The following is a 16,488-nucleotide window of genomic DNA, read 5'->3' as shown; positions in this document are numbered from 1 at the left end:
TAGGTATGGCTTTGAAGCCAATAACCTTATGAAAAAGGGGTGGTAGTAATTTTTTTTATCCAATTTGGGATCTGTATCGGGTTCTCGTTGCGCGTTAATTTAGGTATCCGACACCTCTTCCCTTTGCTATTTACGAGATTCTTACATCGCACTAAGTTGCTTAGTGTAATCTGTCCTTTTCTGACATTACAACAAACAGACGTGTCAAAACTGTCAAAACAATTGTCAAAAATTCATGGTTTATTGCTGTTTTCCTACGATTTTCGTAAAAATAACATTAAATTACTTATTGATTCTCACTTCACCAATTAGTAAATGAAAAGGAATATAAAAGGTCCATGCCTATACAAAATTCTTTAGGCCCCATTTTTGTGTAGAAAAAGACAAATATGGCATTAGTAGCGTATGAAAATAGCGATTCGAGTGATTTTGAAGATTGTGATACAGAAAGTCCTGCTGCTGTAATATCTACTGAGAAATACGGTACCTAAATTTCACACGATACTCTAGCTTTTGATATAAGACTTGTCTTGAGTTAATTTATTGTCGTTACTTTCAGCTGCATCTACTTCGACTTTGGTGCACGACACAACAGAACTTTGCCAAAATTTATTCAATCTTTTACCCGAGCCATCCCACAAGAAACCATTGGTTGTAGAGGAAGATGATGAGTTCTTACACAAAAAAGAAAAACACATTGTAAAACCAAAGGCTAAGATATCTGTACCTTCATTACAAGATGTAAGGAAAAAATAATTTGGTTTTTAAGGGGGACACCAAACATACAACACAAGGGGCGTTGTGTGAATAATCAGCTATTTGAATGGAGTAAACTTAATTGAAGTTCAATTAAAAACACCAAACTGTTGGTGCAAATACTAAAATGTAGATTTAATTACAAAGATAAATGTCGTCTAAACCAAAAAGTCTTTCACCCCTCCATATGACCCCTTTCAAATGACTCTACTTTATTTAATTTTGCTTCATCCTTCATCTAAGGCATTTTTAAATTGATTGAAGATTTTTATAAACTCAGATTACACATTTTCCACACCTACGAACAATATCTAAAGTAGTTATAAGAAATGTTAATTAAATTGAAACAATCACCTAACCATAATTTTTTTGTAAAAAAACTACTTCATTATATCTTACATCACTACATAAAAAGTAATGTTAACACTTTTTATTTATATGACTGGCTCTTACAGTAATCATATTCTCATCAGAGTGCTTGTTATAACAGAAATTCCTATTGGCATATTCAATTGTTAACTGATATTTAATCTTATTTATTGTTTGCAGTTTAAAGACATGGAAGACAGTTTACCAAATAACAAAAATAAAATTCACAGTGGTGGAGTAAGTAACTGCATAGATAAACCTTTGTTATTTTTAATAGCTTTGTTTTTTTTTTCTTAATATGTGTAAAATAAAAAAAATGTTTATTATTATGTTCTAGAAAAAATCTGGTCTCCTCAGCATACTTCCCCAGCCCAAGAATGGAGTGACATTAACAAATAAATCATTTATCCCCAATATACTTGTAAAAAATCCAACCACAACTAGCATTAAGAAAAAGCAGCAAACTCAATCATCACCAAAAAAAGTTAAAAAAGAAACTCAGTCAATAATAAATGATTATTCAGATGAAAGTGACAGTGAGGAATTAGGAAATGATTTCTTTTCAATAAATAAACCTGTACTCATTGCTCCTGAAGTATTGTCTGTAGATAGTGAATTGGTACAAAATACAAACACAAGTAAGGGACTATCAAGTTTCGACTCTCACATTAATAACAATATGAATGGGTATGAAACTGGAGAGACTGATCTAAATGTCGTTGCAACTACAGAGACGCCCGTTGATAATTCCCATGACTTAGAAATACCTGTTGAGAATCACAATGACTTTCAACAACCTTCTAATAGTAATGAGGATATATTGGATGATGAAGCTGTAAGTTATGTTTCATTTGCATATTCTTATCATTGGTAACAAGTGGTAATTAATAATATTATAGTTATTAGTTCCATATTCCAAATGCTTTAAAAATCCTCCTTAAGTTCAAGAGAGCAAATAACTCAATATTATGGCTAAAAATTAATTTTTTTGTAATCTTAACCTTTTAATGCAATTGTTTATTCTGTAAGTATGTATTTTTTCAGTCAGTAAGAAAATCCTAAATGCATGCTTATTAACCCATATGATATTAGAAACAGGGCTATAAAACCCTAGAATAAGAGACACACTAACTAATGTAGGATTATGTATTTTCCTATGAGACCAAAAAATTTAATTTGTCACGAGATATGATGCTACATGACGCTAAGAGCATAAACACAAAAAAGTAGATGTATATATACATGAAATGTAGTCAATTATATGAGCATGAACCTTATGGTAAGTGGTAATCTTCACTCTTGAACCAACTACAATGTTAGGATTAACAAGCAGCTATTTACCATTAATGACATTGTCTGTGCCTTGTCTAAACAACTTGCACTCAACAAGTACCATTTATAAGAGTTCATTCCAGAATCATAGAACATCAATTTTTACATTTTACACTATGCATACACAATTTAAAATGTTTCATAATTGCTGTCTCCAGCATTCCGTTGCTGCTATAGATAAAAATAAATCTACTCTACAATTTTTAAACAAAATTCAACAATTTATTTAGATACTGAAATTAGTCGGAGCTCGTGGCAAGAGAAAACGTGAAGAAATCCAAATAGTTGATGTCAATCAGAAAGAGGTACTTGGTGACTCACGAGAATGGTTGCTGAAGAGTCTAATGGACGACACTACCCGGCGAGTATCTTCTAGCAAGAAAAGGGGAAACGAACCTACTAATCAACAAAAAAGGAAACATCAGATCACATACTTGGCCCATCAGGTATTTTATGAACTAATATTTTAATTTAACATTAGTAAAAGATTTTTAATATCAAGAAACATCAAGCAAAATTAAACAAGCTGTGTCTCCTCAAAATTATATCTATGAAATACTTTATTTCCACAGGCAAAAGCAAATGAAGCAGAGCTACAGAACCAATGGGCTAACAACAGAATGTCAAGAAGACAAACACAATCCAAATATGGATTCTAGAAAAAAGAAAACAATTATAAATATGAAGAACAGTTGGAACATAGAAATAATTAAATATTTTGTATATGACAATTTTATTTTATTTTAACTATAATTTAATAAATATTTACAATATATTTTACAATCTCCTTGCTTTCCTTGCTCTTGGTGGATTCCATGACACATGTGTGTTATCTGTGATTGAAACTATATTCAAACCCCCCATTTGTAAGCCTTTGACTGCAGACTGAAAAAAGTTAGACATTCTTTTAGTAAGCATTTTTTATTCATATTAATTTCGCAGTATAGTTAAAACTATTATTATTAATGTGTAATAATGCATGTAAAAGTACTCTATTTCTATGATGTCAAACATTTAAACATTAAAAACAGTTGAACCTTTTATGTCAGTAAATTGTATAAAAGTGATTAGAAAAATTCACATTCAGATGTCTTTAGTTTTTTAGTTAAGGTTTTCTGGGCTTTTGTCTTTAGTCTAGAAAAGATTAATTACCAGTCGCCCTGGTCCCAAGCCTTGGACCCTTACTCGAACAGTATTATATCCCTGGACAACAGCTTTCTGTAATGAAAACACTAGCCATAAAGTCAAATCAAAACAAATAAAAAAATATTTTTTTTTCCTAATCAAATTGGCATTCTAGTTTTGGCAGTTTAGGTTTGTCCTATGTCTACCATTAGCATGATGACGGGTTTCAATAACAACTCATAAATAATTGTTAAATAAATATTGTTCTTTTTTCTTTAAGTTTTAAGATACTTGCAAAATTAGATGTTTACGAATTTTTATTTATATAGTTGATAGCTATTATAAAATATGAGTGTTCAACTTTACATACAGTTGCAATAGTTATTCCAGTAGTTTGCGCAGCAATGTTAGTTCCTTTTTTGGTGTTCTTGAATCCTTCCATGCCGCATGATCTTATGATTCTGACCTTGCCATCGGGTTCGGTTAATGTGAATATTGTATTGTTATGGCTAACACGGATATTGCATATCGGTAGATCCTTGTAGGGTATTCCATTATAGAGTTGGTAATCAGATTCTAAGGTTGGGAATAAATTTTGTTTCCTGAAAGAAAAAATACTCACTTGTTTTTGTTTTATAATATTATGATTAAAGTTTTTTTTACTTACGTCTTCAGAGCAGAATCAAGATCAATGATCTTCTCTCCTTGGACTCCTTCGTCTGGAGCAGGAATACGTTTATGAACAAACTTTTCAGTAGCTTGAGGCGTACTCGTTTGGAACAATCTCACTACGCTTGTAACGGAAACCCGTACAGAGTTTCTTAGCGCACTAATCATTTTAAATTTAACTTTCTAACCTTTCACGGAAATCTATAAACTTGAGCGATTAACATAGACAACGAACTATTTATTTTCCAAGCCTGACATATTTAATTTATAGATTACACTAGTAACATATAAATTCAGTGTATTATCTATGTTAATAGCTATTCAAAAAATTCGTGCCACTGTGACGTCATCTTACCACAAAACATGGCGGTTTTAGTGCTGTACAAAAGATTTCAATGTTATCAGGTTTTATCGATAAACGTTCTTGGCTCATTTTATTTTAAATATTGTTGAGTATTATTTATTTGTAGAATTTATACTTTAATGGGAAGTAAGTAGGTATATTGTTATGTGCAAATATGATATGATTTAGACGTGTGAAATCTAAGAAAAGTTCGTCCTTCGAATTTGCCAAGTAAACGATATGATGATTTTTAAAAGTTGCTACACTGATTTTATAAAGTTGTCGTTTGTCGCAAAACATCAAGATATGGCGTAGTACAGTGCCATCTGCCCATTTCTAGCATGCTAAATGTTATCGTATTTTGAGTACGTGTTTTTCTTAGACTATTACAATCTATTTTAATTGTTTGCTGACTCTAAAGTCCGTAACACACTACCGCAGCGCACTTCAAGGAAGGTGCGCCGCACCATTTGAATCGCTTTCACTTGAGAGTGATTCAAATTTTAAACTTATCAAGGGACCGCGTGAAAAAAAAAAACACCTACAGAACATTTATTCATTAATTACAAACGTCATTCATTGTGACTTCCTCTCTAAAATCACTTAATTATTAAATATTTAACGAAATTACAATAGTGTTTTACTCACTGTGGAATAAAACTATTTTATTTAAATAGTTCCGATGCGATTTTGTCGGTAGCCTTTTTCCCGAAATATCTAAATAGAATGTCTAAATATGTTTTGATGACATATTTGAAAGAGGTATATGATTAGTGTCATGATCAATAGATGCCGACCGAAAAATGGTGTCTGATTTTTCGGATGAGGGCTCCATAATGAATTTAAATATATATAGATAATAGTTTTGGGGCATCGACTTTCTTGAGATCCTATAAAATACGTTTTAATTATTATTTTTGTATGTTTTAAGCATGATAAAATATGATTTTTTTTATAAGCAATCATATTAAATCGATATCAAAGTCAATAAATAATGTACAACCCAAAACAGACGGCCGAACTGACGTGACAATGACATTTGGTGCTCTAAGCATGGCGGATTTTCGACCTCATTAGACGGAGACGGAGACATTTACGTATATTCATGTTTCATTTTATGTACGCACTGAAATACTGTTATATTGTTTTCCTGCGAGTTAAAGTGCTGAGTAAGAACGAGATAGATATATGTTTATGTGTGTGCCTTCAAAATGGGTGCTATTTATATAAGCAATTGTACGTATAGAACAATATGTCGTGTCCCTACTATATAGGTCTATGGCTATTCCAAGCTCATACTGGGACTTTTTGGCGGGAACGCGAGGAGTGAAGTTGTGTGATTTGTTTTATTTTGTCTATTTAGTGTTTCTTAGGTTTAAATGTGTAACAATGGTGGTTTATTAACTGTTTCATATCTGTGAAAGTGCACAAATGTGGGAAAATGAAACAAAGCCGCTGGACGTCACTTCTCGGGATCCTCCAAAAAGTCCAACGAAAAAATCTCAGTAAATGACCACCAGTTTACTGAGATTATATTTCATCCCATATCATCTCATCTCATTTCATTTGATTTCATCCCAGTTGATTAATGTCTCCAATTAATCATCTTCATTTCATTTCATCATTTTTCATAAAAATAAGAGTATAAATTAAAATAAGACATGACTTAAAGGTCTTAGTTACCAGGTCATAAAATACCTAAAATAAAAAAAGCTCACACTGATTTTTTGGCGGGAACTCGAGGAGTGAAGTTGTGTGATTTGTTTTATTTTGTCTATTTAGTGTTTCTTCGGGTTTAAATGTGTAATAATGTTGGTTTATTAACTGTTTAATATCTGTGAAAGTGTACAAATGTGGGAAAATGAAACAAAGCCGCTGGACGTAACTTCTCGGGATCCTCCAAAAAGTCCATTGAAAAAATCTTAGTAAATGATCACCATTTTACTGAGATTATATTTCATCCCATATCATCTCAATTCATTTCATTTAATTTCATCCCAGTCGATTAGTGTCTCCAATTAATCATCTTCATTTCATTTCACTTCATTTCTTCATAAAAATAAGAATATAAACCTAAATAAGACATAACTTATTTAAGTTTAAAGGTCTTAGTTACCAGGTCATAAAAGCTCTTAAAAAAACATGTTCACACTAATCCAAGATCATTTATTCTTTAAAAGGCAAGAGAATAAGAAAAGAACAAGCTAAACAGCGGACGGTTAGCGTGGTATGGACATGTGATGCGTAGAAAGAAGATGCATGTGACTAGGAGATGTATGGAAATGGTAGTGCAAGGTAGAGGGAGAAGAGGTCGACCGAAGAAGACGTGGATGGAGTGTGTGAATGGCGATATGAGAGAAAGAGGAGTGAGTGTTGAGATGATGGCTGATAGAAGAGAATTTAGCTGTGCCGACCCCACCTAGTGGGATAAGGTGAAGAAAAAGAAAATACTCTTTAAGATACACCATAAAGAATTATCAAATGAATTATGATTGGATATTTATTTCATTTTTAAAGGAAATACTTATTTATTAAATGTTTTCAAACATCTTTACGATGAAGGAGATATCGAGTTATAAAACGAAACCGGCTATCGAATATATTTGCGTAATTACTAAAATAAAAAACGATCCTGAATGACTGTACATGGCAGACATTGTGCAAATAAATGTGGAGCCGGACTGCGTGTGCTATACTGTTGTGAAAAACAGACGTAACGAATAGTATATTATTTAACCATATTCATAAGAGGGTTTTCTTGGCTTACCCTTTATCTACCTACTTATGTAACGAAATATTTCAACGTCATTTTCACCAAGTTCAAGACTTTATAAATTCCACGTGTATTAAAGACCGATGGCAATACAACCTTTCGCAACAAGGTGATATTTTCCAAAACTTAGAGTTCTTTCACGCGGCCTGCACCTACGAAACTGTCTTCCGTGTGCTTAGTTTTGTATGCAGTTGGAACAGCGCCACTAGCGGCAAACGTAGGCAAACGTTCAAATACAAATTTGAGTTAACTTTTACGCTATCGAGAACGTTAAAAAACTCGCACTAAGCACACAGTATGCTTCTTTGGAAAAGCTGTGCGACACGATAACCTCCTTATCGCTGTCGCCTCTAATTACATACCCAACCAAGTGATAGGGCAATGCAAAGCCACCGTTGCCCTATACACATGTTATCGGACCCACCTGATCCACTGTCGATGCATTTTTATTTTATTAGATTCACACACTTGATAAAATCTGCACACATAAACATTGAACTTATTTAGAAAAAAATAATATTAAAACTAAGACAAACAAAAACAAAAAAAAAGCTGCAGCTGAATGTCTACAGCTCGGTGTGGACCACGGATCTTAAATTTATTTTAAGTGAGGCTAGAGAAGCATGGCAAACAAATATGTCGATTTCATCACGTGCCTGTACTATTCATCAGGGGAGTCATACGGCAGGCACTCCAAGTACCGGTCATCGTTCTAGTCGAACTTTTTGAATACAATCGACGTGCAACCTATGCCCTAGACACATCCCACTGAGTTTCTCGCCGGATTTTCTCAGTGGATCGCGACTCCGATCCGGTGTTAGATTCAGTGAGGCACCGCTCTTACTAGGGCTAATGATAGCAGTCTCTCAGGCTGAGTCCTACCTGCCGAGCTTGCCTACCAACCCAGAGAAGGTGGAATAGCCCTTCGATGGTACCAGGGAATAGGTAGGGCGTAAAATAAGAATACAATAATTTGTATCCAGAAGAATTTATTATCCTGATAAACTTAGTTTATTTCAATTATCAATTTGCTGTCGCGCGTTAAAGCGCTCTTTTACAACTTTTAAAACTATTTTTAATCATTTAATATTAAAATAAAAATAAAACAATGCCATTTCATTAATCGATGATTTAATAATTTAAACAGAAATAAATAGGGCAACGTATGTAATAATAATGTTTACATTGTTCACAATTGATTTAACAGATATAACTTATTTCTTAAAGATATTCTTACAATACAGAACGGACTGAGAGAACCCTCGCAGGGGCGGCGGGACGCCATCAGCCATCAGACGGAGGTGCCCGGCCTCGGCCAGGTAGTTGGCCTTCAGCAGCTCTCGCGTAGCCCACGGCACGGAGTACGGCGCGTCCTCGGAGCCCCCCTCCCGGCTGATGATGTAGCTGAGCATTTTGGGGTACAGCGGAGTGCCGACCAGACTCACGAACAAGTCGTTGCGGAGCAACTCCGCGACCAGCTCATCGTCGATTTCTTGTTTCGCAACTTCTTCCTGCCGACCGACCAGTGTGCTTAGTACGAGTTTTTTTAACGTTCTCGATAACGTAAAAGTTAGCTCAAATTTGTGTGCAGTTGGAACGACGCCCCTGGCGACAAACGTAGGCAATTTTTTTTTTTTTTTTTTTCCTACCTAAGCTGAGAGCCTTGAGAGGCTATATCAGCGTAACCCTAACTTTTGTAGGTGAGCTCACGGGGCTCAAACCTGATGACGTTGCTAACACGAACCCTAGCAAGAGTCGTGCTTCGCAGAATCTACCACCGGATCGGAAACGCGACCCACTGAGAAGATCCGGCGAGAAACTCAGTGGGCTGTGTCTGAGAGTTAATTTACTCGTCGAGCCCTTCGTCGCAAGCGACGGGTTCGACGAGAACGGTGACCGGTGCTTGAAGTACCTAGAAGCACCGTTAGTGGATCGGGAGGATCCGAGATGACGTGTTTTGGGCGACGTCGACTGCTTTCCATTCTGTCCGCAGGATCGGGAATGTAGTTACCGGCGGCCACGATGAGAGGGTTCTCGTGTCGTGCCGCTTTATCGAAGTGGCGCATCGACGCCGACTGCATATACTTACTGGTGGACTCTAAGTCCAGGTCGTCATGGAGGTCGACGTTCCTGACGAACCACGGGGCTCCGACGGCTATCCTGCAAAAACGGGATTGAATAATTTGGAATGACTTTAAGTGAGTGCGGGCCGCGTGAGCGAACACTACACTTGCATAGGTCATGACGGGGCGTATGCAAGTTTTGTAGAGTGTCACCTTATTTCTAAGGGACATTTTACTTCGCCTACATATCATCGGGTAGATACGTCCTAGAATGAAGGCGGCACGATCGCGTACCGTCTTGATGTGGGGGCGGAATGTCATCCTACTGTCGAGGGTGACGCCTAAGTATTTGACCTTCGAGGCCCACGGTATGGGCTGGTCGAACATCGTGATCGGGCGAACGGCGGGGGCGGGGGTATTGACGCGCCTAGTCGGGAGGGGGATGCTCAGCGTGGTGTTCGGAGGGAACGTAGGCAAACGTTCCAACTCCATACAAATTTGAGTTACTTTTACGATATCGAGAACGTTAAAAAAAACTCGCTAGTTGAGGTTACAAATTAAAACTCGAACAGAGAGTCGAATATTTGTATACCTCTTTAGAGGTATTTGTCAAACGACAAGCTCTTAATATAAATAGATAGTGAGTAATATTGTATTTGAAATTTTGGAATAGTTAATAATAATACACAAATAGTAGTAATATGCAGTAGTAAGAGTAGTTACTGGTTTAATCATTCTCCTATTTAAAAAAAGTTTAGTTTACACTTTACAAAGTGGAACACACCGAGCATGGTTGGGGCGGCTCACCCAGCGGCGCCGCACGCTTTGGGATATGAGGTCGACATCTCTATGCATTATGTACTACTGACACGTCTTACAAATCGTCTGAAACTGTACATCGGCAGGGCATTTCGCGGTCGCACGAGAAGAATGAGCGCTGAATACCTTGTGCTGTTGCAATATGTTCAGTATCTCTTCTTTGGAATGTTGATATTTACTGAGCAAGAGAATCCAGATGGCGTTCACGACTGCGTCCGGGGCGACGTCATCGATCAGCCATTTAATTTCCTACGACAAGCACAATATAAGGTATTTGGTTAGTAAATGTGTAGGTACGTAGGGCTCCGACATCCGTTGTCCGCGCGCTGCTCCGGACCTGGCGAGTGCCCCATTGCTGACAATTTTTTTATCGGTTCCGGTGAGTGATTAGACAATATTTTGTTAAAAAGTACAGTAGGCGCGCGAGTTCATGTCCATCCTGAGGAATGCGGTAGTGTTGTGACCTAGTTAATTATGGTAATGTCGATAATAACTACCGATTTATTCAAGAGCTGTCAATTTGGTTTAATGTAACTTGGTCATTTTGCAAGTTATAAAATAAATGTGATAAGTAATTACTTATTTATCTGTAAAAGAGAAAAATATTTTTTAAATTCCAATTCAATTACTATCAAATGAAAAGACAACCGACAGATCAGAGTCCGAATCAGTATAGGTTTTTTTCTACCTGAACTTGTTGGAGGCGGAGTAGTCATGGTTTATTCACCGTGAAATAACACAATAGCGTTAGCGTAAATTTTCGGTATCGATAAGCGCGCGTCACAACCGTCAAGGACAACACTAGACATCATTAGGTCATGAACGATCTTATAACATACAAAGGATTTGGGTTCCAAAAATGAAGGAAGAAGATAAAAAATATAGATAAATTATGAAAAAAATAACATAATGAAATATAAACTACACATAAAATCTTTTTGTAAATCTACACAACTATCCAATTAAGGGGGGTGGCAGTATTCACAACATGATGCCTACCGGCTCCGTGAATCATTTAACATCGGGTGGGCCGTAAACCTGTTCATCTGCCTACGCAATAAAAAAATATAGTGACTATCTGCGATTTAAAAAAAAAAAGTTTATCGGTTTTATGTCCGTTTGTTTGTCCGCCGCCACCGCCGCTGTCGGGGTACCTGCTCGCTGAGGACGGGCCGGCTGAGCAGTGCCTTGATGAGCTCCAAGCTCTCCTTGCTGTCCAGAGGGTTCGTCAGCAGCGCGTACAGGTACTCGCACTGCAGACTCGCAGACTCGCTGCACCGACAAACAATTCAACATTAGCTGCATATACAAGTTCCATAACAGATATGGATCAACGAGAATGAACTTTTTTTACTGGAATTTTTTACTGGTTGTAGGACTTCTTGTGAGTCCGTGCGGGTAGGTACCACCACCCTGCCTATTTCTGCCGTGAAGCAGTAATGCGTTTCGGTTTGAAGGGTGGGGCAGTTGTTGTAACTATACTGAGACATTAAAACTTATATCTCAAGGTGGGTGGCGCATTTACGTTGTAGATGTCTATCGGCTCCAGTAACCACTTTACACTAGGTGGGCTGTGAGCTCGTCCACTCATCTAAGCAATAAAAAAAGAACTTGTCATCTTCGAAGGCAGACTGCTGTCGACGAGAGATCACCGCTATTGTCGCTGTTGGACATCAGCAGCGACACAATGGAGCCGTTGCCAAACAGTTAAGATTATTGTCAAACTTCATTTGTAGAAGCACAGAAAAACTGTGGAGGGTTCAATTCGGAGTTGAATAGGATAGAATTTTAATGGACTTCGAACAACCGTATGTAATTATGGAATTAAAATTGTTATTAATCTATCTTCGAGTCGTAATGGAGTCACCCCTAACTTCTGTGACGTAGCGATATCTATCGGCTACAATTTGGAACCAACATTATTTTTTACTAACCAGTTAATTTATTAAATCTCTAGTCAATCAAATTAACGGTAACCTTTACCTGGTAGTAGTCGGAGGCCAGCAGTTCAGCACGTCGACCAGAGCCTTCCTCTGTTGCCAAGTGTCGGACTCCTCAAGAAACTTCTCGAATAATTCACGTCGACCTTCTTCACTCGCCAATGCCTCCTCTGAAAATAATTTCCGAATCGTCACAAATCGCTGATGAATAATATTTGTTTACTTTAGCGTTGCCTGTTCCATCTCTAAATTAGGTAACAACATTCTGATCTATTCTACTTACAAACGAAGTATTTCTTTTTTGTTAATGTTTTTTTTTTGTTGTTGAGACTGTCAACGATTTGCCAGAAGGTTCTTGGTTACTTTGGTCACATTGCTCGGCGGCCATCAGACAAACTTGAAAAATTGACTGTGGTGGGCAAGATAGAAGGGAAAAGACCCGCCGGCCGACCACCAAACCGTTGGTCGGATCAGATAACTGCGCTCACTGGACTCTCTGTTGCGAACGCCCTGAGAGAAGCCGAAAACCGAAGGAAATGGAAGCTGATGGTACAAAGAGCCACGAAGGGCTTTCAGAGACACGACCTTCAACAATGGAATGAGCTATGGAATGGCTATGGAATGAGCTCCCCTCCACAGTGTTTCCCGAGCGCTATGACTTGTCCTTCTTCAAACGAGGCCTGTGGAGAGTATTAAGCGGTAGGCAGCGGCTTGGCTTTGCTCCTGGGATTGTTGAAGTCCATGGGCGACGGTAACCACTCACCATCAGGTGGGCCGTATGCTCTCGTCTGCCTACAAGGGCAGTAAAAAAAAATGAAGTATGCGACTAAGAAGAAGAAGATAGTTGTCAATAAGCAGCAGAGTATTGATGAGACCTGTGACGGCGGCGGCGCGGTGCGGCCAGTGCTCGCGCAGCAGGTCGGCGCCGCAGCGCAGGCCGCGCCCGCCGCCGCGCTCGCCCGACAGCGCCAGCACGCCCGCCAGCCGGTGCGGCGCCAGCCCCAGCGCCGCCACGCTCTGCACCACCTCGTCCAGCACATCCGGGGGGAACTTCACGCCCTCCTTGTGGTACTGCACGACGCGCTCCACTAGGATCTGCGCCTCGCTGATTCACGGAACATTTTACTTAGAAATTATTACGAATACTAAACAAGAACACGATATCGAAGGGTGAAAGGCTATCTAGTTTAAGCGATATTTTTGCAAATTTACAGGGGAGCTATTTAAAGTCTAAAATTTGAAAAAAATATTATAGCAATAAAAGTTCTTCAGCTATTCGAATGAACTTAATTGAATTCGAACTTAATAGGAGTTCAATTAAAAACAGTGAGTTGTTGATGCTAATACCAAACATAAAGGACCTTTAATTATAAAGATAAATGCCGCATATTACGCGAAATGTCGCTTAAACCAAATAGCCTTTTACCACTCGATATTATTATATAAATATTAATAAAGCACTATAGAAGCGTTCCTAATATCTTGGTCGTCTGACGATGGATGGATTGTTACTTTCTTCGGTTGTCAACTTGTTGCGACTCGTAAATGAATTAAAACTAGAGGTCCCGCAGTAGTCGAAATTCGACTATAATTAATTGGAATTGTAAGTTTGTACACTATTATGTTTGTATTTTACACTTCTATAATCACAAATTTCGCCAAGACTATAGACTATAGAAAAATATTAATAAGGACAAACAATATTTAATCTATTCTCAATTTGACAACAGACGTCAAGAACAAAAGTTTGACAATAAATAGTATGCAGGCGTGTGTGCGTCAGATACATGGTATGTAGTGTGTGTAATGTTTTCTTTATTGATTTAATGTATGCATTATTTTAAAAAAATATTAGCATTGTGTACTTCTTCTCTATATTCTCTATAAGTGTGGAAAATTTCATACTCCTCCGTCCGCGCAGTTTTCATAAAAAGGGATACAACGTTTTTGCTTCACGTATTAATATATAGATTACTGTTTGATCTCGTGTTTATCTGTTACTGATCTTTTCTGCTAAGTTGATGTGGAAATGTGAAATTTACAAGTGGTTTTTAGTTTAATTGCTTAACGAGCTTAACTTGGCGAATCGTCGACGTTTATCGTGTATGTAGTGGGCGTACCTCTGGTCGGCGAGTGCTTGCGCGGCGGCGCGCAGCACGTGCGCGGGCGGCGCGGGCACGTGCAGACACTGCAGCAGCGGCGCCAGCGGGGGCGCGCGGCCCGCCCCGCCCCGCAGCACCAGCCGCGCCAGCCCCGACACCACGCGCTCCGCGTCACCGTGACTCTTCTCTATCTCACTGACACATATGACGGAAGGTCTTAGTCTATAGGTACTACTGTTTTAATTCGGAACGTCAAAAGTATCAACGAGCGACGTCCGCTGTGACACTTTCCTCTTTTCAATTCCAGCCGCCAAGGGCGACACATCGATTTCATATTTCATATATTCATATATCTTTAATTGGTCACATGAGGGCTAATAAAGATATCAAAACCAATAAATACAGTCCACTCTCATTTACCACAACGCAACATATGGTCCTTTGAGCTATACTAGTATAATAATATAATATAAATATAACAACTACTATATTTATCTTATTGTCCTATAACTGCATCTACCTAACTGGCGAATTCTATCCCTGAACAAAAAGCATTATACTAGAATTTATAGCAATTACAGTACACTGGCTCTGGCTATTTCACAGTAGCAAAATCGTCCTATATGTCATTAATAACCGTAGTACTTCCTCCACTGACCGATTCAAAGTCGAATAAAATTTCATTTGTGCTGTGCCGTTATACCTAGAACCGGATCCTGTGAGAGAGACATCAGACGGCGGACTGGTATGGTGGTATGGCAAATAGTGCTATGTTCCAAATGTTCCGTATATGGACTGATCGAAACCTTTCAAGGAAGACCAAGATTTATTTTCTATTTTTTATTTTAATTTTATATAAAGCGTGTTTTTTAGTGTTTTAAACTATTATTTATTTTTCATTTTTTTTTGTTAAATTTTCTATAAAAGCGTGTTTTTAAAACTATTAAGTACTTTAACTTCAATTCCAGCCTTATCGACTATAGATAAAAATTATATAAATTTGCAAAAATCTTATTTTGCAAATTGAATAACGGAATAATCTTATCAAATTAGTGTATTGTCATCGGTCCTCCATAAATCTACAAAGTTTGAAAGATTAAATCTGGCCGTTTAAAGTGGGTCAAAATCGCGTCTAAAGAAGTCAGTTACAAACATACATACAAGTGAAGCTAATATAAAGCGTGTAAAAACTCGCACTACACCGGACAGCAGTACTCACGGCCAAATCGTATCCCGGGGCACGTCCGTGGAGTCGATGATGGCCTGCACGCTGGACGAGTGGAAGTTCTCCAGGAAGCGAGCCCAGCGCGTCAGCTCCTGTCCTACTTGCGCCCATGTTTGTTCGCTAAATACAACAATTCTCAATTAATTTATTTCTGTGTTCTTTTTCTGTAATCTGGGATGTCACAATACTTTTGTCGGGTTGTTAGAGATTTAACTTGGTTGAACTGAAAATGACTTTTATTTAGTGTTTATTAAGAATATTAAATAGTTTAATTTAGTCATCAAAGTATTGTAATTCATTAAAGATGTTAAAAAGTTAATTACCTATATTTAGGTACCTACCTAACAACTAAATAGTGCCAGCTCTATTGAAGAACTCTGTTGTCCCTATACGTAACCCGATTCACCCACACCTTGGTGAATAGGGACAAGTGAGTTTTTCTAACTTTTATGATTATCCTTTAATAAATTATATCTTAATGCGTTATAAATGAAAATTTTAACTACCGGAACCATTATGATCTCCCTTTTGTTACTATAACTACGAAAAAGAACAATAAAATTCAACGTCGAACTTAAAAAGTGTCCCAGTTCCCCGTTTTACGGTACGCGAGACGGTTATGCGATAATAATACTACACAACTACATCGGAATTGCACTTCCTACCTCTTGTTCGACTTGTGATCGTTCTCCTGCTCTTGCTGGCAGTAATCGACCGCTTGTAGTATCATCAGGCTGCGAGTACCGGCAGGAACGCTGTAAGGAACAACTTTTTATAAACAACCATTTAAAATTTAGCATTATCCGTATCCGGCGGTTGTGTGATTAAAAACTGATTTGTGGTTAAATCGCGAATAACGGAATGTTCAATCTTGAAGGCTCCGTATCATTTTTGAAGTTATACTTCTTTAGGCGCGTTATGAAAAATTGATGATAGTGAAATTTTACGATTCGCGCGCACCGTGACACAAAA

General features: G+C 37.7%; 3 protein-coding genes across 5 annotated transcripts in view; 1 reads left to right on the top strand and 2 right to left on the bottom strand.

Annotated features, from left to right (window-relative positions):
- Positions 1-193: 193 nt before the first annotated feature.
- On the top strand, positions 194-3,188 carry LOC114244064 (uncharacterized). The gene is made up of 6 exons (XM_028175775.2): positions 194-483; positions 560-741; positions 1,306-1,362; positions 1,463-1,960; positions 2,688-2,903; positions 3,030-3,188. Exons 1-6 carry the CDS (start codon positions 390-392, stop codon positions 3,114-3,116), a joined length of 1,134 nt encoding a protein of 377 aa, XP_028031576.2. The 5' UTR covers positions 194-389; the 3' UTR covers positions 3,117-3,188.
- On the bottom strand, positions 3,174-4,501 carry mRpS11 (mitochondrial ribosomal protein S11). The gene is made up of 4 exons (XM_028175776.2): positions 4,250-4,501; positions 3,953-4,184; positions 3,610-3,675; positions 3,174-3,342 (listed from the first exon to the last, which is right to left on the bottom strand). Exons 1-4 carry the CDS (start codon positions 4,417-4,419, stop codon positions 3,235-3,237), a joined length of 576 nt encoding a protein of 191 aa, XP_028031577.2. The 5' UTR covers positions 4,420-4,501; the 3' UTR covers positions 3,174-3,234.
- Positions 4,502-8,339: 3,838 nt separating this feature from the next.
- Positions 8,340-16,488, bottom strand: part of LOC114244090 (NBAS subunit of NRZ tethering complex) — a 35,890-nt gene continuing 27,741 nt past the window's right edge. For all 3 annotated transcript variants that reach the window (XM_089727296.1, XM_089727298.1, XM_089727297.1), the window contains 8 exons: positions 16,182-16,271; positions 15,511-15,636; positions 14,310-14,486; positions 13,065-13,294; positions 12,233-12,359; positions 11,404-11,521; positions 10,376-10,498; positions 8,340-8,878 (listed from right to left, as the gene is read on the bottom strand). In XM_089727296.1, the coding sequence (XP_089583422.1) occupies positions 8,582-8,878; positions 10,376-10,498; positions 11,404-11,521; positions 12,233-12,359; positions 13,065-13,294; positions 14,310-14,486; positions 15,511-15,636; positions 16,182-16,271 (1,288 nt within the window). In that variant the 3' untranslated portion in view covers positions 8,340-8,581. The remainder of the gene's footprint in view (positions 8,879-10,375; positions 10,499-11,403; positions 11,522-12,232; positions 12,360-13,064; positions 13,295-14,309; positions 14,487-15,510; positions 15,637-16,181; positions 16,272-16,488) is intronic.

This window comes from Bombyx mandarina, chromosome 05, assembly GCF_030267445.1.
Source record: "Bombyx mandarina strain Sakado chromosome 05, ASM3026744v2".
NCBI classification, from domain to species: Eukaryota; Metazoa; Arthropoda; class Insecta; order Lepidoptera; family Bombycidae; genus Bombyx; species Bombyx mandarina.
This window is presented reverse-complemented; position numbering and strand designations above follow the sequence as displayed.

Bases quoted from the DNA above. Each gene is read 5' to 3' on its own strand.
- mRpS11 (XM_028175776.2), bottom strand. From the start codon at position 4,419: ATGATTAGTGCGCTAAGAAACTCTGTACGGGTTTCCGTTACAAGCGTA. The intron at 3,676-3,952 runs GTATGTAAAGTT...TTTTCATTACAG, and splicing joins CTGGAATAACTATTGCAACT to AAAGCTGTTGTCCAGGGATA. The intron at 3,343-3,609 runs GTAATTAATCTT...AACTTTTTTCAG, and splicing joins GCTTGGGACCAGGGCGACTG to TCTGCAGTCAAAGGCTTACA.
- LOC114244064 (XM_028175775.2), top strand. From the start codon at position 390: ATGGCATTAGTAGCGTATGAAAATAGCGATTCGAGTGATTTTGAAGAT. The intron at 1,961-2,687 runs GTAAGTTATGTT...CAATTTATTTAG, and splicing joins ATATATTGGATGATGAAGCT to ATACTGAAATTAGTCGGAGC. The intron at 2,904-3,029 runs GTATTTTATGAA...TTATTTCCACAG, and splicing joins TCACATACTTGGCCCATCAG to GCAAAAGCAAATGAAGCAGA.